Source organism: Mastigoproctus giganteus, chromosome 10 (genome assembly GCF_048544385.1).
Source record: "Mastigoproctus giganteus isolate SK-2022 chromosome 10, ASM4854438v1, whole genome shotgun sequence".
Lineage (NCBI taxonomy): Eukaryota > Metazoa > Arthropoda > Arachnida > Uropygi > Thelyphonidae > Mastigoproctus > Mastigoproctus giganteus.
The window spans coordinates 93,311,003-93,338,468 of NC_143584.1; the positions used below are offsets into that span (position 1 = coordinate 93,311,003).

Here is a 27,466-nt window from a genome sequence, read left to right on the forward strand (position 1 = left end):
TGTAATTCGTATCCAGTTTTCTCTCTGACCACTCACTGCAGGTAATAGTAGCTGGCTCTGTGTCTTCTAACTTCTCCACCAATGGTTGTGTTCCTCAAGGTTCAGTCCTCTCTTTTCCTCTTGTACATTGGCACCTCCATATCCAGGTGGGCAGGAGCAGCAGTGCATAGCACATGCTTCTTTATTAGACCGGGGTTCGAGCCCGTGAGCCACCAAATACGGAGGATGCGGAAAGGTCAGGAAATGACCACCGCATATCCCTGGAGCAATATGGCCTTAGTTGCCAATGCTCATAAAAACCAAATAACAACAACCTCTTGTACATTGATGACCTTCCATTGACCAGAAATCCTATCCATAGTTTTGCTGATGATAGCACATTGCACCTTCCTCTCTGAAAAACTTTGCCCTGCTCAAACAGCTTCAACTTCCTGAATATCCACTACCAATTCCTTGAATGCTGATTTCCAGATAATTCTCCAGTTGGGCAAAAATAACTTAGTTGATTTCAGACCTTCTATAACTTAGTCCTGTCTTATATCTCGCTTAAAGGATCCTTGTACTCCTATGCTTATTTTTGATGACACTCCAATTTCTAGGCAGGATCATATATCTCTATTGGGGATTACCCTGATTTCTAATCTCTCTTGGCATAAGCACATTATAAATATTGCTTCCTCTGCATCAAAAAAACTGGGTGTTCTCTTTCGCTCTCGGCCTTACTTTTCTTCTAAATAGTTGTTCACGCTATACAAATTGCAAAACCGCCCTACCATGGAATATTGTTCCCAAATCTGAGCGGTACCCCCTAAACCTCTCTTAGGTTTCTTGATTCCATTCAAAAGAGATCGATTATGTTAATTATGACTCATCTCTAACAGACTTGCCAATCTCTCTCTTATAGATGTTCTTTTTTTTCTTTTTTTTTTTTTTTTTTTTTGCTGCATGCCTTTGCTATAGATACTTCCATGGGCACTGTTCTTCTGAATTGGCTTCTGTAATTCCTCTCTCTTTTTCAAAGCAGTCTGAACACATGCCACAACCAGTCAGCATCCATTTCCTGTCCAACTTCAAACTCATAGAACCAACTTTTCTTCTTCGTAATTTATTCAGTTATATTCAACTTACATTTTCTGTAAAAACCTTCCTGCATATATATTTCCTGAAAATTATAATCTACAGAAGTTCAAGTCTAATGTGAACAAATATCTTTTTTCATCTTCTTAACCTCCAATCCTTGCACGGTACTAAGTACTATAGGTTCTAATACTTCTCGTGTTTGGGAATTTCGTATAAAAAAAAAAAAAGGTGGCATTATGTTTAAATGAGATAGTAACAGAAGCTGTTACTGTAGTTTCCTGAGGACAAAAGGCAATTGGGTTTTGCTGGAGAAGACTTCTGAATGTCATCAAGGTTTCTGCAATAACCTCTGCATTTTCATTGAATGAAAGAAACTGGGCATTATTTGGGTTTAATGCAACCCTCTATGTCGAGGGGGCTGATGGTTTATGGTAATCAGATTTTCTTTTCAGGAACTGTAGTCTTCCTTGTCCATCCCCTCCTCTGGGGGAGAGGTCGAGAACTGATTCTTCTTGGTGAGGGTTTCCTTCGATTTCCATACCTATTGAGTCAATTTTTTAGTATCATCGCTTTTTGAGTACTTTGGATAATTAGTAGTAGGCAGAGCAGTGATTGGTGTGTTATGTTTGACTTTGACCCATTGAATATTTTTTCATTTAACCAGAGGGAACAACCTCTGCAGTTAGCAGTTTGTTGGCTATTGCAATTTGACATTTGTGCTGCTCTGCTTTATGGCCCGTGCGAATGTATGCACATGAAATGCAAGCAGCACAGTAACCTTTGCTGACATTTTGGGAATGGGCAAATTTTTGGCATTTTAAACATGTTGAGTTAAAAATGTACAGTTTTATTTGACAATTGAGTTACTACCCTGCTTTGATGGACGTTTGGGGGCTATGAAATGTCAGGATTATCTTCCAGGTCAGAACTAGAGCATTGTCCCATTGAGTATATATGTGCTTTATATGCCTGCACAATTCTCTGGTCTTGTAATTCATTTTTCAACTCTTCTTCTGAGTGGTTTATGAGATCCTACTTAGCTGTCACACCGAGAGGTATTTAGAGTAGCATGTGGGAAACAGTGACGGTTAATCCTCCAAAGAATTAACATTTTGGCACCGTTCTGATTGGTATGTGTCTGACATCTCAGTGAGCAAGTCGCCAGATTTAAAATGCTTGGTTGTTTTTGGAGATCTGCTGAGATTTTCTAGGTATTTCTGAATTTTAAAAGGCAAGAGATTACCTAGAGACTGTTCTTCAGTAGAATGCAATACAAGATGCATTGGAGCTCTTCTTTTAACAGTGTCAATTTTTTGGCATTTAGCACTGCATGAGCTAGTCTTCTGTCTCACAACTAGTCATGAGATAGAAGGAATATAATCCTTAGATCCTGTAGGGGAGATAATTTTGCTCCTTTTGAGACCTAGAAAGATATATATACTTTTTTTTTTTTTTTTTTCAGGGTATCTGGCCCCATGATGGGGCAGTACTAGCAGTGTCAAAAGGGGAATCAAGCAGCAGTTAAATTTAGGTTAGTTATTAACAAGAAACAGAAAGTTGAATTTCTCTTCTGAAACTCTGCCTATTTCTTGTTGCAAAAGTGTTATGCCATATAACTAAATATGGAAAACTGTATTTAAAACCACAAGGAATCTGTTTGCTTTGTACACTATAGAGATCGCTTTGAATCACTTGGTTACACTAATAATTGCTTGGCACCTGGGGCCCTGTGATCACTTCTTGCTAAGTGTTTCCATACTTGCAGCCCTGTAATACTACCAGGATTATGGATGATACTAAGCCTGGTATAGGTAACAATCATCTCACTGATTTAAAAATTTTCGCCCTTGGCGAGTTCCTCCTATTTATTCCAATTAACAAGGAGCAGATTAAAATCTCCCATGACAGGACACTCATTTACTTGCACCATCTTCAATGGCACGTGTAGACAAGTGTTAACATTAGCACCTGCAAATCCAGATCTGAAAGTACAGGCTCTCGTCATATATATTCTTCACACTGCTCTGGTCTGTAGCATATCATGCTCCATGACGGTACAGTGGCTTTGCCACATGTCACTCATTTCAAGAGGTCTGAGTTCAAGTTGTGTCATAGCCTGGAAGAATTGTTAATAACATTTCGATTAGGAATGTAGTTAGCTTATCTTAGATAGGTCCCCCCCCCCCTGAATTATTCCAGTCATTCAGCCCATTATATATTATGGTTGCATATACTGTATATGTGTTATGATGAAATAACCATACTACATATACAGTATATTCAGCCATGATACATAATGGTGGAACATGGTGTAAGTCACTGATGCACCTAAAAAACCCAATAACAATTTTGTAGCATATCCTACTTTTCTTTTTATCCTTTTCTTAGAGACTCAGTGTTGGCATGCAGTATTCTGAAACTGGAAATGATCTTGCCATGCACAGGCTGCTCTTGACAAATAACATGATTTCCTCCTCCAATCTCGATCCACACACTTATTCTCTCCTGTCTGTCTTTCCTAAATACATTGTGCATATCATAGTAAAACTCATCATCCCATATTTCTTGGGTGACACTAAGTTTCCATTAGGGCTTTTATTTTTCCATTAGTTTTTCCTAACTAGGCTTAACACATAATAAATATAAAATATTATATTAAACATATTGCCATTATTCCTCAGATTGCTGAAGACAGTTTCGACCTAAGTGTTCTTGTATTGTTTACTATCCTGCTGTTAGATTCCTGTTTATTTAAAATATTGTATCCTTAGAACATTTCTACTATATCAGAAGACTCTGAGACAATACACTGCTGCAACAGGATCTAGAAAAGTTGAGCAGATGGGCTGAGAAGTGGCAACTGAAGTTTAACATTGACAAATGTAAAGTACTGCATATGGGAAGCAGTAACCCCAGAGTAATGTATCAACTGTATGGTACTATACTGACAGTGGTAGAGAGTGAAAAGGACCTGGGGCTAATTGTGCAGGCAGATATGAAGTTTTCTGAGCAGTGCAGGCGGTCTGCAAGAGTAGCTCATGGTGTCCTGTCAATGATATACAGGAATTTTTCTAGCAGGGATAAGGAGGTGATTATCCTCTTGTATAAGACAATGATCAGGCCACACCTTGAGTACTGTATACAGGTCTGGAGGCCTCATTTTAAGAAGGATGTAGAGCTGTTGGAATGAGTACAGAGAAGGGCAACAAGATTAGTGAATGGAACAAAGGGTTGCTCTTACGAAGAAAGGCTTAAGTTTTGCAAATTGCAGTGTCTCGAGACTAGGCACCTGCAAGGTGATCTGATTGAGGTGTATAAAGCCTTGAATGATTTAAACATACTCAATGCTGATAGGATTTTTCCTCTTGCTCAGAATAATCGCCTGAGAGGGCATAAATTCAAATTGAGGAAAGATAATTGTAGTTACATTTTCGAAGAGTTAATAATGATGGATAAGCATGATACAGCAACAATGTCTGGACATGGTACGAAGACTACAAAGGTAAGAAAAAGCTTGTTTGAAAATTAAATTAGACTTTTTGAAGCAAATCGATTCCTGTCAGTGACAAGTGGATATGTGCAATACTTTAGGACTTGCAGGTTCAACTGTAAGAACAAATATAAAAATTAAATTAATTTTAGCAGTGGAAAAGGCAACTAAATTGACCAGGCTGGCCCTAGTCAATTTAGACTATTATGATTGATTGAAATGGAGAGACTTCTAAATAAATTTATTGAAGATAATATCCAGTGCAGAATTCTGTTAAGGTCAATTATTATTAAAGAAAAAGTGATTAGCCTATATGAAGATCTAAAAAAGCTCACCTCGAAAAAAATGTTGAACCATTTAATGCTACTAGGGGCTGGTTCGATAGATTTAAAAAGCGCTACGCTATAGCCTACACAACATAGCAATCCAGTGAGGAGCCGCAAGTGCAGTTCAAGAAGGAGCCAAAACTTTCAGCAAGGAACTTGTTAAAATTATTGAAGAGGGTGTTATGCTGCTGAACAAGTTTTTAACATAACTGAAACAGGACTTTTTTGGAAACAAATGCCTAAAAGAAGTTTCATATCGAAAGAAGAAAAAAACATGGCAGGCTTCAAAGCAGCGAAAAATTTTTTTTTTTTTTTGACTTGTTTGTACTGTAGTTCTTCCCAGTTTTCTTGCACATATGATTCATGACAGATATAAAGCATTATTTGTATTAAAGTAATATAAATATATGAAACTTTCATGAGGTGTAAGCCCTGGAAAGCTTTGATTTGGTGCAACCATGTTCATCTGTATTCCAGATTGTGGTGCACTGTTTTAGGGGGGGGGCCCTGCTACTGGAGCAGGACATGCTAATAAAAACGTTTTCCCCATAAAGCCTTTTGGAGTTCTTGAAGTCTTGAGTTGATCCATAAAGCTATCAGCATGCAGTACCTTCTATCATGCCTGCACATAAAAGCAGAAGAGATGCATTCTGATTAACTCTCAGCGTTTTTTTAAAAATACCTCTGTATTTATACAGTATGGCATAAGTTTGACTTCGTTTACTATCATTTGTTCCACGTGAATAATGATACTCTCTTTATTCCATTGTAAACTGCTAACTTATTGGTGACATTATCAATTTTACTTTCTGGCAAATATAATACCTTGGTTGTAGTCCATTTATCTTTGTTTAAAAAAAATGTTATCCACTTCCCTGACAGTAGAATTCTCCAATAAAGCTAACTCCCAGACCAGAACCTTTGATCAGTCTTTCTATTCTTATGAGCCTTGAGGGCATCACCTGTCTGATCACTAGATATTTGATTCCCTGAAAGTAAGTTACGTGTTTTATTCCTCTTTAAAGCATCACTTCGTTTCTTCTGTTACTCAGTTTCATTCTGTAATATGCAAAGGTTTAATTTAAAATTGTTACACATGAGTCTGTTTGAACTAGGATTATCCACAAGAGTGACCTTGGAATACATGCTAAGGCTGTGCAAGTAGTGAACTCGTGACTTTTAGAGAAATTACCACAGCCATTACCTTCTGAGTCCTGTGTTGTAGCATTCAGTTTCAAAATCTTTTATAAACAAATTATAGAAGTAAGAAGTATAAAAATATCTGCAATATACTTGTACATTATTAATTTAATGTACAAGTACCAATGGATGGTCATGATGTTTTGGTCATAATGTTAATTTAAGTCACAAAAATATTAAAATAAATATATTCAATGTGGCATTCATAAGCTATCTTTAAAAATTTAACTGGAATTGCAAAAATACAAGGTTTAATCAAAAAGTTCAGTGAATGAACTTATAATTCTTGTGAGCAGATTTTGCAGATATCTTTTGAGCATGCACACACTAAGTTTCAACATGTTACACACCAGTATAGTGGAAAGCTGCTTGGCGAAGACTTAATTTTCTCATTTGTTGCATGTAGTGAAAATGGAAAAAATTTGAATGCAAACATTCAATTTTGTCATAAACTTGGAAAATTAGCCAAAAGACAAATGAAATGCCTATTATAGTTTACAGAGATGATATGATGATAGAAAAAAAAAAAAAAAAAAAAAAAAGAAAAAAAAATTAAGCAGTTTCAGAGGTTTCATGAGTAAACTTTTTTTTTGCTTGAAGATGAAGAAAGAAGCAGTCATCCATCATTGGCCCAAAATTATTGAAACATCGGCGAAGTCTTCACCATCATTTTATTCATTTGACGACTGACCATTCAAGAAATTGCTGAGAAGACATCGCTTTCATTTGGTTCAGATCATTTTGACTGAGGATTTGAACACCAGGCTTGATCTGTGCATTATAATTTGAGCTTGAAGACAGCATTGAGACTCTCATTTCATCAGAGATTGTTCGAGCAAGCTATGTTAGATCATTTTTAACAAAAATTATAATAAGCGAGAAATCTTGAGTTAATGAATAGACCAGAGACCAAGGTTCAAAGCACCCATTGGAAACAACTTCATCACCAGGGTCAAAGAAAACCATGGTAGTGAAATTCACACGTAAAGGTCATGCTAATTCCACTTGTTGACAAGGATACAATGTTATCAGAATTATTCATCCATCATCGTCCCAAAATGATTTATCACTGTGCAGCATACTATCAAGGAGCTTTAAAACAATTGAGAGATGAATCCACCGTAAACAACCCGAAAAATGGCACAAATTATTGGCATAATGACAGTGCATTGCATCACATGTCATTTACCATCCAGCAGTTTTTCACTGACAAAAACATCTCATGGTGCTACATCTGATATGATTTTCGTGGTGCTACACCTGATTTGACAGTCCTAAAGTTAAAACAGAACATGAAAAAAAAAAACAATTCAAGTCAGTTCAGGGAATCCATTCAAATATAATGTACCACTGAATGCATTCACAAAAGAAAGACTTTCAAAAATGTTTTTATTAGTGGCAGGCACAATTAGAACAAGTGAGTGGCTGCAGAAAATTATGCTTATGAGCCAAAACATGACCACCCCTGGCTGTTGAGGAAACACTTCTGATAATTTTTGCATATTGGTGGTGGTGGATATTTTGAATATATGATGTAATTTCTGCAGTGCATATTATTCAGTACTTTCAGAGATATAGCAAAGCAGAGATATAGCATTTTCAGAGATATAGCATTTTCAGAGATATAGCATTTTATACTTAATTTTGACTCACTCTGTATGTTTCAGTTGATTGTTGTAGAGGAAAATTTACCTCACTTTGCAAATTGATGCATTTCTTGTAGTCTGTTAACATTAACAGACAAATTAAGTCTGTTAATGTTAATTCTTATAAGAAAAATTCTCTCAGTTTCAGAGCATAAGTGATTGGCATCACTTATGCTGTTTTCTGAGAATTTATTAAGAGGGTTGAGTGAGGAATGCCTGTACAGCGATTATTTATGCTTAAAGGAGAGCTGAAGTCTTCCTTTATTGCAACAAAAGAAACATGAAGTAACGTGAACATACAGTTCATTAACTTATGTTTTTAATATCAATGAATATACTTTTTTCAAGATTTAGAAGACCACATTGTTCCCTTTCAGCTTGATATTTCCTATACATTAGTATTGGTATTACAAAACATCTATTCAGATTCACATCCCTTTCTCCATTTAAATATGATGCTAAATGAGTTAGCAGGTATAAGTATAAATTTATTTCTTTAATGGCATGCAGAAAGTCACATAGTTGTCTTTAAAAAAAAAAAAAACCCTCAAGCCGTGAAAGCTGAGTATACATGTGTTTTGTGTAGGTCAAAAGCTTCCAAGCTGACAACTATATTAAGTCATTGTATACATGTTGGGTATTCCCTCTCCCGTGGTGCCTCCGTAGCCAGGTGGGCAGGAGCAGCAGTGTGTAGCACACGCTTCTTGATTAGACCGGGGTTCGCGCCCCGTGACCACCAAATATGGAGGATGCGGAAAGGTCAGGGAATGACCATCGCATATCCCCAGAGCAATATGGCCTTAGTTACTAATGCTCCTAAAAACCAAAAAACAAACAAACAACAAACCCTCTCACACACATAACTATAAGCAAACTGGGTTGATTGGCATACTAAGCTGTGTACAGAAAGCAGTTATGACTGACTAATGAGATCCAAAGCAATATAATTCCATTGGAATAGTGACTTTACTGTAACTCCTTGAGAACAGTTGATTATACAATAAGCTTGTATTATAACATTCATACTTTTAGCACTCTTTTCCTCTGGTTTCATGATCAATCCTATGAAACGGAAAAGTGGGGCAGGTGGGGCTATAAGAAGAGTAATGGACTGTAATGGAATTCTGTGACATTTGCTAAGCCCATGTTTTAGATCTATTTTTAGTTAAAATAAATCTAGTTTTAGATTTATTTTTAGATCTGTTCATTCCTACAGTTTATGGTGTAAGTATTTTTATTTCACTATTTGATAAAAAATTTTATTTACAGTTGTGCGTCAGGCACTAATGAACCAACAGACGTCTCCAGAAATACAGCAAAAGCTTCTTGCCCTTCAGCGACATCATCAACAACAAATGCAAAAGCAGTTGGAGGCAGAAGGTAAAGTTACATCAAGTAAAATCATCACCCAACTTTGCCCTTCACCTTCAGATAAAGGAAAGATAAAGACTCTGACTCCAGAGCAAAAGGAGGATAGTCAAAGGCTAGTATTTTATGTATATGTTTTCTGTATATAAAAATTACACTCTTGTTAAAATTTATCTGATAAATAAAAGTTAAAAGAAAGGTATAATTTATTTATCCCAAATAAAGATCAAGGATAGCAGTTAACTGCATCCAGTGACAATGCTACCTCCAGCTGTATTTGGTAAGGCTACTTTATATAATAGATATAAATAGAAGAGTTTGTTTTGGGACCAGGTTTGGTTCAGTCATATACCCATTTATATGCTGGTATTCACTGAGCAAATAAATGGTACCTTGAAATGTCAAGGAAAAAATTTTATTTATTTGAATAATGAAATTTCTTGTTTGATGGGTTTTTTAGTATTATTATATATATATTTTTTAATTCGCATGTCAGAATTCACTACCCCAGTGAAGAATTGGGATAACATGGCATTATTCTGTTTAGCACTCAATAACACTAGCCAACATGATTTTTACCTCCAAGAACTTAAATGCCGTTTTTAACCAATTTTTATGCTTAGATTTCGAAAATTACCATGATAGTTTCACATCATATCACAGTTCCTTAAATATAGAAGAAGTTACTTACAAAAATATGACATTTTCGCATTATGTAGCCAGTAATGTATGACATACTGGTTTATTTTAAGAGATATAAGCTAATCATCTTAATTTTAGCAATTGATTCTGGCCTCAATTTTCTTGTGATAAACATTATCAGACTTCTACCGTGGTTCTTAGTGTTTTTGGTGAAGATTTTTGTAGCAAGTTAATACTTGAAAAACCTTGGCATAAACCTTTTGGTGCCAAGGTTTTCCAAGTGTTAACTGATTATTACATTTCTCAGGATTGTAAATCTATTCTCAAAACAGTAGTGGGGAAGATAATAGTGTTCAAGTTCAAGTTGAGGATTCACTGGAAGCCTCCACTAAACAAGATGTCGACTATCAGTCAGGTTAGTGAGGTACATGTAATCAAACAAGATGAATTGAATTATTTTGTTCGAGACTTAAATTTGCCGAAAGAACAAGCTGAACTGTTAGTTTCTAGGTTACAGCAGTGGAATATACTTGCAGCATGAACAGAGATTTCAGTGTTTCGAAAAAAGACATGAAAAGTTTTCGAAATATTTTGCTACAGAGGACAGCGTGTTTTTCAAGGACATTATTGGACTTCTGAAAGAACTAGATGTCATGCATAAGTCAGATGAATGACGTTTATTCATAGATGCTTCAAAATTAAGTTTAAAAGAAGTTTTGCTTCGTAATGGCAACTAATTTCCATCAGTTCTTGTGTTTCATTCAGTTGATCTTAAAGAAAGTCGTAAAGGTTCTATATGCTGAAAATACAAGTGTTTTACAGCATGTAGAAGCATATCATGTTAGAATCATATCTGGATCATATCATAGCTGTTGTACTGTAAATGACCATCCAGATACAAATCAATGTAAGCAAGTATTCAAGGTGTAGTGCCTTCATCACCTGGTGCAGTATTACTTGAAGTGGCATAAACCATGTTTAAATTGTAACCATGATGTGCATCATAGTGACTTTCATTATTCCTTACATTTCAAGGATACAGGTTTAAAATGGTTTTCACAGGTTGGCCTCTAGACAGTCTACCAGACTGAACCTCTTGGTAACTCTGGGGGTCATTTGGATCATCTAGTGTATAATCTTTTTGCCATGTTATGTCGAGGAATTGAGAATATTCTTGCTGTGTGTGTGTGTGTGTGTGTGTGTGTTCAAAAATTTCATTAATTCATATCGTTTGCCAGATTTTAGCTGGCATGTTTTTACCCACTGTGTTGGGAAAATTTTCCAAGCATTTATGATAGGACAAGCCAACAGACGGCTTACCAGCCTGCTCTGAGGTGTATGGAAAATCAAGCCTGCCTTTCAGTCAACTTTTAAAGATGGAGAGTGGCACACTGTTGTGCATATCTTTTTTTTTTTTCCTTTGGTGCTCTTGTAAGAGTTTTATGAAATGAATGGTGTTTGTCTTGTTCCACTTGCCTGAGTCCTTTGTACTGCTCATTTTTTACAAAATTAAATCTGAGACAACACAAATCCACTATACTAAAGTTCACACAATTAATGAATAAGAAAATTACAAAACACATAGTTGATCCAAGGTCATTTAATAACCAACTGGATGAGTATTGCATATCATCATCCTCAACATTGACAACTTGCCAGCTAGGTGTTTACAAGCTAAAAATATACATTGAACACAACAAGCTGGATCTGTCTTGCTGATCTTGCTCCAACATGCTGGCCAATATTATTTTCATTGTTTTTGTTGTGGCCAAACTTGCTGGCCAATATATCTTCCCTCATGTACTTTTTTTTTTTTTTTTATGTGAACCCCAAACACGAGAGGTATTAGAACCTATAGTACTTAGTACCATGCTTAGGTTGGAGGTTGAGAAGACGAAAGAAGATATTTGTTGACATTGGACTTGAACTTCTGTAGATTGTAATTTTCAGGAAATACGTATGAAGGAAGATTGTTCCAGAAAACGGCAGTTGAATGAATAAATGAGGAAGATGAAAAGTTGGTTCTGTGGGTTTGAAATTGGACAGTAAATGGATGTTGGCTGGTGGCGACACGTGTTCTTACTGTTTTGAAAGAGAGAGCGGGAATTATAAAAGCCAACTCAGAAAGACAGAAGACAGTGCCCATGGAAGTATCTGTAGAAGAGGCATGCAGCAGAAACAGTACGTCTATGAGAAAGCGAGTGGAGAGACTGTTAGAGATGAATCATTAATTAACGTAACTGCCCTCTTCTGAATGGAATCAAGACATCTGAGAGAGGTTTTGGGGGCACCACCCCAGATGTGGGAACAATATTCCATGGCAGGGCGGATTTGCGATTTATACAGAGTGAGTAGCTGTTTGGAAGAAAAGTAACGCCGAGAGAGAAAGAGAAAACAAAGTTTTTTAGATGCAGAGGAAGCAATATTTGTAATGTGCTTGTGCCAAGAGAGATTAGAAGTCAGGGTAATCCCCAAAAGAGATATATCATCTTGCCTAGAAATCAGAGTGCCACCAAAGATAAGCATAGGAGCAGAAAAATTCTTTTTGCAAGATATAAGACAGGACTGAGATTTAGAAAGATTGAAATCAACTAGGTTGTCTTTGCCCTACTGGAGAATTACCTGAAGATCGGCATTTAAGGAATTGGTAGCAGATTTTCGAGAAGTTGAAGCTGATTGAGTAGGACAGGGTTTCTCAAAATGGAAAGTGGAATGCAATGTGCTATCATCGGCAAAACTATGAATAGGATTTACAGTCAATGGAAGAAGGTCATTAATATACAAGAGGAAAAGAGTGGGGGAAAGAACTGAATCTTTGGGGACACCAGCTTTAGGGAAGAAGTTAGAAAGCAGAGATCCATCTACCATCACCCTCAGTGAGTGGTCATCGAGAAAACTGGATAACCAATTACAAAAAAAATTGGCAAACCATAAGACAGAAGCTTGTTCAGAAGACCTTTATACCAAACACAATCGAAAGCCTTTGAGATGCCAAGAGCAAATGCTTGTTTCACCAAATTTTAACATTGAATTTGGCCATAAATGGGTAACATAAGCCAGAATATTACCAGTGGATCGACACTAATGAAATCCATGGTGATCGTTGATCAGACAGAAGGTTTCTAGATAGTTTTGGTGGTTAATTGATTTCTCCATTACTTTAGAAAGAGTAGAAGTAATTGTGATGGGACAATAATTGGATGGGAGTGATTTGTCACCATTTTTAGTAACTGGCTGGATATGAGCAAATTTCCAAGCAGAAGGAAAAACACCTTTGGAATAAGAAAGTGAAAAAAGGCGGCAAAGAATAGGAGTAAGTTCAGGAGCACAGGTTTTGAGAACAAGTGGAGAAATACCATCAGGACCTGGAGCTTTCTTAGCATCAAGATTCATCAAAATCCTTCTGATATCCTTTTGACGGAAGACCACAGGAGCCATTAAATGGAGTGTGTTGGGAATGGTGGGAGGTGTTTTACCAAGATCATTAATACATGAGCTGGAAGAAAAATGGGATGCTAGCAGGTCAGCTTTATCCTTGGCTGAAGTGACAACAGAACCATCTGGTTTGGACAGAGGTGGGAGCAGAGATGGGCAAAAGTTGCAGCCAATAGCTTTGGCAAGAGACCAGAATGCTCGACTATCATTAGGGCATGAAGCAAGTTTTCTACTCTTAGACTGTTCAAAATCTAGTTTGGACTGATTAATAACTGCTTTATAATTGTTGCAAGCTCTGGTACAGACAGAAAATGAAACCAAAGAATTGGAAACAAGCCAATTATGATATGCAACATTCTTCTCTTGAACAGCCTTAGCACATTTATTGGAAAACCAAGGTTTAGATAAAGGACGAGATTTTAAAGTGGAGTGTGGGATAAAGGATTCCATTCCTGCAAGAATAATTTCACTGACACGATCTGAGCAAACATTGACATCAGAAGTTTTGAAACAGTAATCCGACCAAGGAAAAGAAGAAAAGAAGTCTTGCAGATCATCCCATTTTTGCATTCTTGTAATGCCAAACTACACGAGGTTGGGAATAGCCATGAGATAAAGGTTCCATTGGAGAAGAGACAATCACCAAGTTGTGATCTGAAGTGCCTAAAGGACCTCTCACTTTGACCGTGTACTTAGAAGGGTTGTTTGTGAGAAAAAGATCAAGCGTATTGGCTGTATGATTAGGATTGTCCGGTATTCTTGTAGGTAAGTGAACAATCTGTGCAAGGTCATTAGTAATTGCAAAAGACTCAGCATCTCGACCTGCTGGGTCGGTGTGACTAGAAACGGAAGCCAGCTGGAGTTGTGAACATTAAAATCACCAAGGAAAATTACGTCACTGTTAGGAAAGTTGGACTGGAGAAAGTCAAGTTGCAAAGAGAGGAAGTCAAAGAGCTCCAAGTGATTAGTGGAGTTGGGAGAATGGTAGAGACAACAGATGAATTTGACACAATGAGGTAGAAAGATTTTAAGCCAGAGAAGATCAAAGAGAGGAGATTCCAAATTGACAAGTCTCTGACAGGGAATATCAGAACGGACATATGCACAAGTACCACCTTTGAGGCGAAAGGAATCATACAGCGAATAATTTGGGCATCTGAGATGAGCAGTAGTTGAATCAACTGATAGATTCTGTCAAAAAAAAGTACATGGGGTTTGGCAGACTGCAAGTGGAAATGGACATCGTTGAGATTAGTATTGAGACCACATATATTTGTGAAATGAATTAGGAAGTGCTTGGGAGGTTTAGATCTTTTCGCAGATAAACTTGTTCTATTAGTTTGACAATTCATGGTGTATTCAATAGTAAGAAAAAGTGGGTGCGACATGCTGTATGAAGTAATGAAATTTTTGGATATGGCGTACACGTGGTAAGAATATACCCAGATCCTTGACATAACATGGCCTCAACAATGCTCCCTGAATACACACTACTCGGACACCCTCCAGTCACTATCTGGCAAAGTAGAGGTAGCAAGATTATACACTAGCTGATCCGAAAGCCTCCTAGAGAATTACCAATAGGTTCGGTCCGGTGTACTAACTAGCGGCCGGCCTGCAAACACCGTTATATAAACATAGCCTCACAAAAATTTCCTCATCCATTCACAAATATATGTGGTCTCATTTCCAATCTCAGTGATGTTCATTTCCACCTACAAATCATATAACTCCACTTACTTTTTTCAACAGAATCTCAATTATTGGTTGCCTCAACAACCACCCATCTCAGTTGCCCCTAATTATTTGGTGTATTTTACTTTCACTTCAAATGTGGTACTTTTGCATATACTCTATTTCTTATCAGAAACTTTCTAATCCGAAATCTCTTTTTGATTTTCTAGGAGTCATTTGGATCTTCTCTCCTCAAAATCACTTCCCCCCACCCATTCAGTTATTTATCTGTTGCCTCTGTCATTCTCCTAGTAGTACAAGTTACTGAGAACTTTTCAACTTTTCTTTCTTTGAAACTTGATTTTCTCTAACCTAACTACTAACTATGTTAACAGTTAAAATAATTTTCCGTGATGATTTTAATGTTTACAACTCCAGTTGGCTTCAGTTTTCTACACTGCTCAATAAAATTGACAAAACAAAATGTTCTTCACAAATATTTTATTGTAACAAGTGTCACTGAAGGAGAATATTTGATATTATAGGCATCCTGGAATGCAAATTCAGAGTATCAAATATAAATCGATCTACCACCTTAGAGGGCCACACATTATGCAAATTATTCACGGCTATAAAAACACTGGTTACAACCACATCACTTCGTTCCCGATTTTTGGCTTGTTCAGTGGGATAGCCACATCTACAGTACTCAGGATAGCAAGTCATTGTAGTAGTTTAGATGATTCTTAGAGATGGCAAGCTATTGGACGACTTGAAGCTGTGTAGTTGCAGGCAGAGGAACATGTTGGCTTAATGTGTCACACAGTGTCGTCCTGGCACTATGGAAGCAGTTTCAGGAGACAGGAAGCATTATAAGGAGAACTGGCCAAGGTCACCCAAGGGCTACATCAACCAAAATAGACCGCTATCTGGATCTAACAGCAAGATGGAACCCTACAATGTCATGGCATCAACTGTCTCTTGAGGGTATTGCAGCCACAGATCAAAACATTTCCAACCGGACTGTGTTAAGAAGGCTCAATTCAAGTGGACTCTACAAAAGGAAGCCAGTGGTTTATATCCCATTAATCCCAAACCACCGCAGAGCTCGTTGAAGCTGGTACCATGAACATGTGACTTGGAGCCCTGACAAGTGGAGTACAGTTCTGTTCTCTGATGAGTCCCATTTTAGCCTACAAGTACCTTCTAGATGTTATTTCATCTGGAGACAACGAGGAATGCGGTACTATCCCTCCAACATCAGAGAAAGGGACTAACCTAACAGTGGACGTAATGTTCTTGTGCCAGAATAATGGTCAATGACCATACCCATCTTCATGTTTTTGATAGGGGGTACCATAACCATGCAGAGGTACTGAGAACAGATCCTCGAATCCAATGTGCGACTTTAGGGGTGCGTTTGTTCCAGATTTTCTTTTCATAAACAGTAATACCACTGCACATAGAGCTCAAGTGGTGGGGAATATCATGAAACTGAATATATCCAACAATTGGCACCTCCGTAGCCAGGTGGGAAGGAGCAGCAGTGCGTAGCATACGCTTCTTGATTTAGACCGGGGTTCGAGCCCGTCACCACCAAATACGGAGGATGCTGAAAGGTCAGGGAATGACCACCGCATATCCCCGGAGCAATATGGCCTTAGTTGCTAATGCTCCTAAAAACCAAATAACAAACAACAACAAACATATCCAACAAATGCCATGGCCAGCACGATCACCAGACTTAAATCCAATTAAGTATGTGTGGGATACCCTTAGGCTCGCATTGCACACTGACAGCCAGCTCATCAGTTCATCACTTGGTTTGTAAGGTCTGAACTGGTGGAGGAATGGTATTTGTTACAACAGAATCATATAGACACTCTTATTTCGAGAGTGGTTTACCGCTGTCAGTCCTGTTTAGCTTTGGAGGGGAGGTCATACAGCGTACTGATATCATTTGACCATATTTTCAAGCATTTTGTATCTACTTCAGTAAGGGGTTAAGAATTACCTTTTTGGTAATTCTTAAACAACCCCTATAAATGTCCCTTATACCTGTCCGAAGTTTCTCATTTTATCATAATTTCATCTTTATTCTATGGTACATCACCATACCAAATTTTGTCAAGTAATGTATTGCATGAACCCAGTTGTTAAAGAGGCTGAGGCTTTGCATTATTAATTGCAAAGAACTTGTTCATATCAGAATATTAGACAATCCAAAGCACATCCAATATCCGGATCTTTTCCTCACCAATAACCCTTTGAAGAACAGGAAATGTGGTCCTCTAAGTGCCTCGGATCAGATAATGGTCTCTTCTCCAATGGAGCTTCTATCTTGTAGCCATTTTCAACCTCGGGTTATTTGGCATTACTGAAATGCCTATTGAGATGATCTGCATGATTTATTTTCCTTGGTCAGATTACTGTTTCAAACCTTTTGATCAACGTCTATTCAGATCATTTTCAGTGAAATTATTCTTGTTCAAGACGAAAGCCTTTTTTTCTCATTCCACCCAAAAATCTCATGCTTTATCTAAATGTATAATTTTCAGTAAATGTGATAAGGCTGTTGATAATGAATGTCTTTATTCTCCAGCCTAAATCTTCCAACATTTGTAAAAATTGTTAATTAATCGGTAATCAATCAGAACTTGTTTTTGAATGGTCAGAGTATAAAATATGCTTCTTGTCCAAACAGTAATCTGGCTCTCTAATTTCTGGCCAAAGCTATTGACCACTACTTCTGTTTTGCCACTAGTTTAAATTAAAGCTATTGGCCAAAATGGAATCTGTACTTCCACTTTTGTTACTTAAATTATTATTATTATTATTATTATTATTATTAGCAGCTGTATGGTGCAAGGAAGGCTGAGGCTTATGCTGCACTAGCCAAAAATAAAAAAATTCTGAATTTTTTGAGGAGAGGTGGGTCAGTCAGAAGTAGCAAATCACTAAGAAAGAGAAGAATTAGAGCGTGTGACGCATTTTTCGTGACTGGTATGATAACTCGTATCGGGGTGGGGGGAATAGATGGGGCTTATTACCACCTTAACCATGCATATAAGTGAATGTGTAAAATGTTCCTAGGTTTATCTAGCATTAGCATTAGTAGAGGCATTTGATGCAAGAAAGCAAGCTTATGCAGCATCAGCCAAAAAAAAAAAAAACCCACTTCCACTTCACCCCTCTGTTCGTTCAAAATACCTGTCCAGCTGAGCCTTAAACTTATTTAGGCTATCAACCTCCACCACAAGGGATGGAAGTCTGTTCCACCAACCAACCAACCACCCGCTGGCTAAAGGCAAATTTCCGCACGTCCATCCTACATCTGTCCTTCCTCAATTTGAATTTATGCCCTCTCAGGTGATTTTTCTGAGCTAGAGGAAGAATCCCATCAGCATTGAGCATGCTTAAACCATTCAAGGCTTTATACACCTCTATCAGATCACCTCGCTGGTGCATAGTCTCCAGACACTGTAATTTGCAAAACTTAAGCCTTTCTTCGTAAGAGCACCCCTTTGTTCCATTCACTAATCTTGTTGCCCTTCTCTGTACTCGTTCCAGCAGCTCTACATCCTTCCTGAAATGAGGCCTCCAGACCTGTATACAGTACTCCAGGTGTGGCCTGACCATTGCCTTATACAATGGAATAATCACCTCCTTATCCCTGCTGGAAAAATTCCTGTATATCATTGACAATACTCCATGGCTACTCTTGCAGCCCGTCTGCACTGCTCAGAGAACTTCATATCTGCCTGCACAACCACCCCCAAGTCCCTTTCATTCTCTACCACTGTCAGTGTAGTACCACAGAGTTGATACGTTGCTCTGGGGTTTCTGTTTCCCATGTGTAGTACTTTACATTTGTCAATGTTAAACTTCATTTGCCACCTCTCAGCCCATCTGCTCAACCTTTCCAGATCCTGTTGCAGCAGCATAGTGTCAGTAGTGTCCTTGACAACCCTGCCAACCTTTGTATCATCTGCAAACTTGGACATTAAGCTTGATATACCATCATCAATATCATTTATAAATACAGAAAACAATAATGGACCCAACACTGAGCCCTGAGGGACTCCACTAATAACATTAGTCCACGATGAGCAGTGTCCATTGATTACCACTCTCTGTCTTCTCCCCCTCAACCACCCCTTTATCCATAGCAGCAATTTGCCTCCAATGTCACACTGCTCCAATTTGTGTAGCAGTCTTCCATGTGCAACAGTATCAAAAGCCTTTCTAAGATCCAAGTATATAATATCAAAGTTATTCCATGCATCCAGTTCTTTTGTGACTGCATCATAGTATCCAATCAAGTTGGTCAGGCAAGACTTCTCCTTAACAAAACCATGCTGTGTCTGAGCTATAACTGAAGTCTTGTCTAAATGATCCTGCAGTGCTTCTTTAACCAGTGCCTCCATTAATTTTCCTGGAACAGAAGTTAAGCTCACAGGTCTATAATTACTTGTGTCAGCCTTTGATCCTCCTTTGTGAATTGGGGTCACATAAGGAAGCTCTCATAATTAGTGCTAAGGGTTTGCTTACTTCCTTTGCTGCCTCCTTTAATATAACTGGATAGATCCCATCCACCCCGGGTGCCTTTCTTGTGTTTATCTTCAACAGTTTCTCCTCCACTTTACTCCCAGTTATTTCAAGATTCTGTAGCTTACTGCTAGAGTTGAATACACCTCTGGCATTCCCCTTGCTGAATAACTCCTCACGTTTGAATGTCGATGCAAAATATTCATTTAGTTTGTTAGCTACCTGAGCAGGAACATCAACAGTTGACCCATCAATATCAAGTGGACCAATCTGATTCATCCCCTTCCCTTCTAGAGTTTACATAAGTAAAGAACTCTTTGCTGTTTTTCTTTGCATCCCTTGCCAAGGATATTTCGTAATCTGCCTTCGCCTGCCTAACCTCCTTTGTAACTTGGTTGCATATCAACTTGTGTCTATCATAGGCTTCTGTGTCATGTGTTAATTTGTATGTATCCCATGCATTTTTCTTCTCTGCCATATGCCTCATTAGTTCATCTGACATCCATTTTGGCCTAAACCTTGAACAATATTTCTTAGTTGGTATGTAAAGCCTAGTAGCTTCCAAGATAAATTCTTTGAATGCATCCCATTTTGAATTTGCTGTTGGTAACATCATCAGTTGGTCCCACTGTATAGAATTTAAATACTGTCTCAGTCCATCGTAGTCGCCTTTACGGAAGCAATAACCCTTCCCTTTACCCTAATGGTAGTTACCTCTTTGAGTAAATCCCACTTCAGCACACTGTGATCACTGCCACCTAGTGGTTCATTTATCTGCAGATTCTTAATGCATGAAGAATCACTGCTGATAATCAAATCAAGAGTATTACTCCCTCTAGTTGCCTCCCGAACATGCTGATGTAGAAAACAATCATCCAATAAATCCACAAAAGCCCTGCTAGTGTGTGAGTAACCAGCCCCCAAATTCCAGTCAATATCTGGGAAATTAAAATCTCCCATTATAAGACTCTCTGATTTACTGGCCCACTCTATTTCCCTGTACAGTTCCTTATTATACTCATCAGAGTCATTAGGCCTATAGCACACTCCTACTCTCAATTTTGATCTCCCAATGCTTATGTCACACCAAACTGACTCAACACTGCACTGTCCGGCGATGTCGACTGGCTTCACTTCCTTGGTTTTTATGTGTTTCTTAATTAATAGCATAACCCCTCCCCCCTTCCTATCCTGTCTATCCTTTCTGTAGACGTTGTACTCCCCAAATTGCAGTTCTGCATCCCTTATATCTGTGTGACACCACGTCTCTGATATCCCAACAATATCTGCCTTTGATGTTTTTAGCAATACCTCAAATTCATCAAATTTATTTACTAAACTCCTAGCATTGGTGTACACGCAAGTATACCTGCACCTGTTTCTATTCTTAGCTACTCTAACACAACCCATGTGTTTACTTGTACCGCAATGGCTCCCAGCAGTCTCTGAAATACCATGCATCTTGTTTTTCAGGCTTCTGCTCATTCTAATAGAAGCAGTGCAAGAATCTCTTTCACCTCTGCCAGTGGCTACTATCAATCTATTGGTCTTTGTCTCCCCCCAAGCTAGCAGTTTTCCGACCCACCTAACACTGCCTCGATAGCATCAGCAAATATTCTTGCACCCTTTCTATTAAGTGTATCCCATCCCTGTAGAAGCAATCTCTCCTGTTAACATACAGTCCAGGCTGAAAAAAATTCTACCCCTTGAGCCTTGCACAATCTTTCTAGGGTCGAATTGATCGACAAGGCTCTCATCACCATGATGGTTCTAGCACATCTCATGCTGCAGGTAAATTAGACTTTTTATTGGCATTCTACTTTTCTTTTAACTTGTATTGGTGATCTTGGAAAATCATTCACTATGCATACCACTCAGTGTGACGCATGGTCTTCTGACAGAAGGATATTAAAAGAATTCTGAGCAGTCGTGATGGCAAGAAAGCTCCAATTATGATGGAATTTCTCCAGTTTTCCAAACCTGTGATCTGAACTAGTTCCTGCTTTGCATTGCCTTCTTACAGTTTTTCCTTCTGCATGAAAATATGATCATATAGAAGCAGTTTCTTCCAAAGTAATGAAGAAATCCGTGAACCACCAACTCGTAAATATCTCAAAGCCATCCACGTGATATCAGTAATTGCCGATATGCATTCTGTCAGTGTCAGTGCACTGTTGATATATCGGTGTATGTTACACATCTCTGGGTAGGTTGGGTGGAAAAGTTGACCTGAAACTCGAAGCAATTACTCAACATTCCTTAGGTTTTCATTGTGTTTGGCATAACGGTTTTCTAAACAAGTTCTATTTTATGGATTTCCATCTATTTTTTGCAGCTGGGTTGTCGCCTGATTTCCTTACACTCCTTACATCGCGCGCACACACAAAGACATCCCCCATGGCAATATCATGTTCCGTTCCAGAGAGTTCGGCAAACATTTCACAAGTCGCACATTTTTTTTTAGGCTCTGATGCATTGGAGAATCTTCCCCCTCAGTTCTCCCCCCCGAGTCACAGCACTCCTGCCACTTTGTGCCCGTTGCTTTGCTGCTTAGTTTGGGGCATGATACTTTAAATTAATAAAATCAATAAATTAAATTAATTAACTGTCAATACTACGCTATCTAATAGAAACAGTGAAGCGTATTACTCTATAAATTATACGTTAGAGCTACCTAACTACCTCAATTAAAAATTTGAATTCCCTACCACTATATACAAAAACAACGGCTGCAAGATTCGAACGAAATAACGGTTTTACGTATATTAAGTATTACATATATTTAAAAACTGTTTATCTAAATCAAAAACTGTTTATCTAAATTAAAATAAAAATAACCAGTGTAACTATAACTACAAGACTACGTATTAAGTGCAATATAAAATAACAATTATGTAAATAAAAAGGCAAACACTTATCGTTTTTTCGGAGCCTGCAACTCACAGCTGTAATTTTTAAAGATAGTCAGCGCCCTCTCGGGATGCATAATTTTTATGCATCCCGTGTATTTTTTTTTCCTTCTGTGTCACTAGTCCATTTAAGCATAAATCTTGAACATTATCTCTTAGTTGATGTAAAAAGCCTTGTAGGTTGTACAGTTACTTTCCTGAATGCTTCCCATTTACAATTTTGAATTGATGGCATTATCTATTGAATAGAATTTAAAAACTGTCTAAGGCCATTGTAGTCACCTTTACAAAAGCAAAAACACTTCCCTTTGCACTTGACAGTAGTTTACATCTTTAATTAAATCCCACACATCAATACACCTTGACTGCTGCTTAGTGGATCTTCCACCTGCAGATTATTAATGCATGAAGAGTCACTGCTAATAATCAGATCAAGAGTAGTTCTTTCTGTTGTTGCATTTCTAACATGCTGGTATAGAAAATACTCATCTATAAATCCATAAAAGTCTTGCTACTGTGTGATCGAGCAACCCACAAGTTCCATTCAGTATCCTGGAAAGTTAAAAATCCTGCATTATAAGAAATTCTGATTTAATGGCCCACTCTGTTTGTCTTTATAATTGTTTATTACAGTAATTAAGCCGCTCTTGTTCTTATTACAGTAATTAAGCCGTTCTCTCAGTTTGTCATACCAGACTGACTGAACATTGCACTGTTCATTCAGTGCTGGTATGACAAAAATGTATGATACTTCTAAACTAAGAGCATAATTCCTCCTCCCTCCTGTGCTGTCTGGCCTTTCTGTATACACCAGATGGCTAAGATTCAGCACTCCCTCATCAGGACACATAATTACTCCTTGGAAAAATTGAATCCACAAACTCTCTCTGTTACCTGGTGGTTAAACAAACTAGCAACCCTCAGATGCCAAGTCTAGAAAATGAGAAAGAAATTGCACTCTTGTAGGATTCCTCCTAAAAAAACAACATAGCAGCCCTATTCAACAAATATAAGGAGCTCTAAAACATACACCAAACTTTTAAATAACAGCAAGAGAACCTCCTGAAAAAACTTTGAAACAAAGACTTTTGAATTTAGTCCACAATCTGGTCTGTCACACGCTGCCCAGAGAAGAAATAATATACTGACATTGGGCTGAAACCCGACCTTCTCCTGGGATAAAACTGCGGAAAACATACTGGACACCAGTTGCCCTGCTGGTGATTGCCTTGGACTCGCCAACTGAACAGGCCATCAAGACTATGAATTCAGACTGTGTCGATAACAAACTTGTGCCAGCTTTTATTGAGGATGAACTTAATGCTGTCTTGATTTTAATTTTTCACTTCTTCTGTTTCAAAACTTCTTCACTTATTTAATTTTTGCATCTCAACCAGATATTTGTGCCATCCCTAGAAACAAACTGTTGACTGGAACCTATGAACTGGTCACTTGCACAGCAGCAGGATCTTTCTGTTTGTAATGGATGATCCGTTTTCTACAACAGCATGTAGTAGTAGTAGTAATGGAAGCATGTGATGCAAGAAAGCAAGCATAGCATCAGCCAAAAAAAAAAAAAAAAAAAAAAAAAACAATTTCACACATCCATTCCCTCTAAAAGTTTGTCCAGTTCCTTCTTGATTTTCCACGACAGATGGAAGTTTATTTCTGCACATCTATTCTATAACTGTCTTTCCTCAATTTGAATTTACAAACCAGAAGGTCGCTTCACTCCCCTCTTGACTTTTTTCACACAAACCTGACTTATATGTTTTTATATTTTAATTTTTTTGTGAGGGAACCCCCCACACCCCTTCTAATAATCAAAAGATGTACAAAAGTCTATACATTAAAAACGTTTTCCTCCTAGGATATTTATTCGAGCCAATGGGAAAAAAGAGCAGGACAATTACACTGCTACAAATGCAATTAATTATTGAAAACTGCCTCCATAACGTTCACCAACTTCGTGCACATGTTTCACTGTCTAACATTTGATGTTCCATTATAACAACGTTTTTGTATATTAATGAATATTGTATATTTGTAAATATTTTAAATATTTCAGTTAAATATTTTAGTCCTGCTCTTTGGGATGCAACAATATTCCTCATGCATTATGAAACCCGAAGCAAAGGGCCTTTTCCTAAGTAAACTATGTAAACTCAGGTAAATAATTACATAGTAATATATATTCGGCCTTGAGAATGCTGCACACTACAAATGTGCAGGTCATTTGTAGTGCACGATTGATATCTAATCCAGAAATTACATAGGTCATTTCCTGATTAGATATCGATCATAGTGTTTTTTGTCTGGTGGCACTGGGGATATCCCCCAACTCCACATTTTTACTCTGTGTAGAATACAATACTCTGAATAAGGCTAGAATGTGTGTTTTGTGAAATATAATTATTATTTTTTATTATTTTATTAGTTATATGGTGCAAGGAAGCCTGAGGCTTATACTGCACCAGCCAAAAAAAAAAAAAAAAAAAAAAAATTCCTGAGCCACCCTGAGAGAGAGAGGAATGATGATATCCAGCTCAGGACCCTGGGTGTGCCATGCCCATACTCACCAGATGTGAGCCCCTGGGGTGGATTATTAGTGTTGTTCCTCTGGACACTTAGCCTGGGGCCCTGTGGAGAGCCACTAACACGTCCAGTTTCCATCACTGCCCTGGGGAGGCAGGCCAGGACACATTAGGAGAGAAGAAAGTTCGGGTGGGGAGAACCCTGAGGTAGCCTAGGCATCCAAGGAGAGAGCCCCACAAAAAAATTATTGCAAAGGAGATAATGGGGAGATAAGAAGAGGGTGGGATAAAAGGGGTAGAAAACAGAGGGGCAGCAGTAATTGAGGCACTTGCCTGATTTGAAAGGGGAGACAGTAAGGGGACCCCTGATACAGGATGCCCATCCTGGTCCAGAGGGTGGTAGTTGAAAGTGAGTGGTGGGGTGAGCCACCAGGCAAAAGGGGATAGGGGCCACATAGAGTGGGGAAAAGAGATGCAACCACCCCATGTGGTATGAATAAAAGAACATAGGGAAAGAGATTACTATGGTGGAGTGTGCTTTTTGCAGCTCTGTCCCACACTGCCCTATGGGTTATCCTAATGGCTAGTGTCAGCATCCCACACCATGCCAGCTAGAAAAAGCTACAGCATGGTGTCAGCTTGGATACCCGTGAGGGCCTGCATAGCCATTAGTCTGTCCGGTGAAGAGGCTAAGATAGAACATGCAATCAATAACTTTCATTCACTCAACATTCACACAGTTTTACTTTTTATAGTTTTTTCTTACACTTTCTATTTTCTTTTATATATTAGATTAGATATTGATCAGTGCCTTTCGACTGGTGTGCCTTTTACGTAGAAAATATTTGACACTCTTCATACCTCTACATGTTATGTAGAAAAGTGTGAGGGGGTTTGCAAACAAAGCAAGCAGGGGGCAGAGCCCCCTAGTATTATATTATTTTGTTATCTAAAAACAAATTAATAACAAAACCATCATTTATATATTTGATTATAAACAACATTTCTTGTCTATAGTTTTTTATTTTTGATTTGTTTTCTGTTAAAAAACAAAATACAAAGAGATTTTTAGCTGCCTTCACTCTACTCAATGTAACATACAATTGTCCATGTGAAAAACATGGTGATGTAAAGTCAACACCAACCTCAGATAATGTTTGACCTTGACTTTTGTTTATTGTCATACTAAAAGTGAATTTTCACAGGAAACTATGTTCTTTGAAAAATGAATGAAGTTATGTTCCCTTCATTTGAATACATATGAATCCGTGGAATATATGCTTTCGATCCAGCTCTGTCACCTGTGTGAACACAGGTGACACAGCTGGATCGAAATTTGGTTTGCAAACACATGAAATCTCTGTCACCTCTGTTCACACAGGTGATAGAGATTTGTGTGTTCACAAACCAAATATTTCTTCTGTATTTCCACTAGACGTAGTCATTTTTTATATTTAAGTTTCTTAAAACCATAACAATTGCATTTACCTTTAATAGTAATTTATGCAGAGGTAAACCTAAAGGCTCCAGAGAATCAAGTGTTTCGGGTGTTACAGAATTGTATTCTTTAGCATCTGGCATAATTTGGTATGATGTATAAACTATTTTCAATTCTCCTAGAATCTTAAAATTTTTTCATTCAGCGAACAGTATTATTTGTTGCGGGTAAAATTGCATATTGAAACTTTTCTTCCAAAGGAGTTTCAATACTTCCAAAAACGTCCGGCTCCAAGGACATTTTTGGAAGGAAAAAAATTTCTTGACCCGTGAATGTTTTCAGGAATCTCCATTTGATCATTGTCATCTTTTACCACTTTATCATTTTTTACAATTTTTTTCTTTTTTATCAACGATCGAAGTTTCAGTAGAGCTATCAACAATTTGCAATTCATTTTTTTGCTCTTTTCATAGCTTTCCTTTCTTAATTGTGAAACCTTTAACTTATTATAATTGCTTTGTTTTCTTTGATATCAGGATTTTTAAGTGCTGCTTCATGCTCTTCAAGATCTTTTCTTTTCTTCTCAGCCTTTCTGATACAATCTCTCTCTTTTCTATTACTTCCATTATTAACAACATTGCTAATAGCTGAAGAAACTTTTGAAAATATTGAATCGTTGCCTTAAGACATGTAGAATTCTAAAATTAAAAACACTAAAAATTAAACCTCACAATTAACAACGGCTGAACTTCAACATTGTGTGATGCCATAACGCTATTAAATGTTATCAGGTAATGAGTTATTGCTGGGATATACAAAGTGATTGGAACCTCTCAATCACTTTGTTGTAGTACTAGGCAATAGCAGTTAGCCCCACATTGCGGAAAAGAAAAAGTGTACATGTGAAAAGCACTATTTTCCAAAATATTCCTTTATATATAGATGCCCCCTTGGGTTCGTAATCTGAGCAAGAGGAAGAATCCCATCAGAATTAGCATGCTTGTTGCCCTTCTCTGTATATGCTCAAGCAACTCTACATCCTTCCTAAAATGAGGCCTCCATACCTGTACACAGTACTTAAAGAGTGGCCTGACCATTGCCTCATACAAAGGGATAATCATTGACTTTTCCCTACTAGCATAATTCCTGTATATCATTAACAATACCCAATGACCT

The 27,466-nt window shown here is 37.8% G+C and overlaps 1 protein-coding gene across 1 annotated transcript in view; it reads left to right on the forward strand.

The window, feature by feature from the left end:
- Positions 1 to 27,466, forward strand: part of E(bx) (nucleosome-remodeling factor subunit NURF301 E(bx)) — a 693,176-nt gene that overhangs the window by 481,181 nt on the left and 184,529 nt on the right. Inside the window, exon 20 of the mRNA XM_090382976.1 lies at positions 9,012 to 9,225. Within this exon, the coding sequence (XP_090239102.1) occupies positions 9,012 to 9,225 (214 nt within the window). The remainder of the gene's footprint in view (positions 1 to 9,011; positions 9,226 to 27,466) is intronic.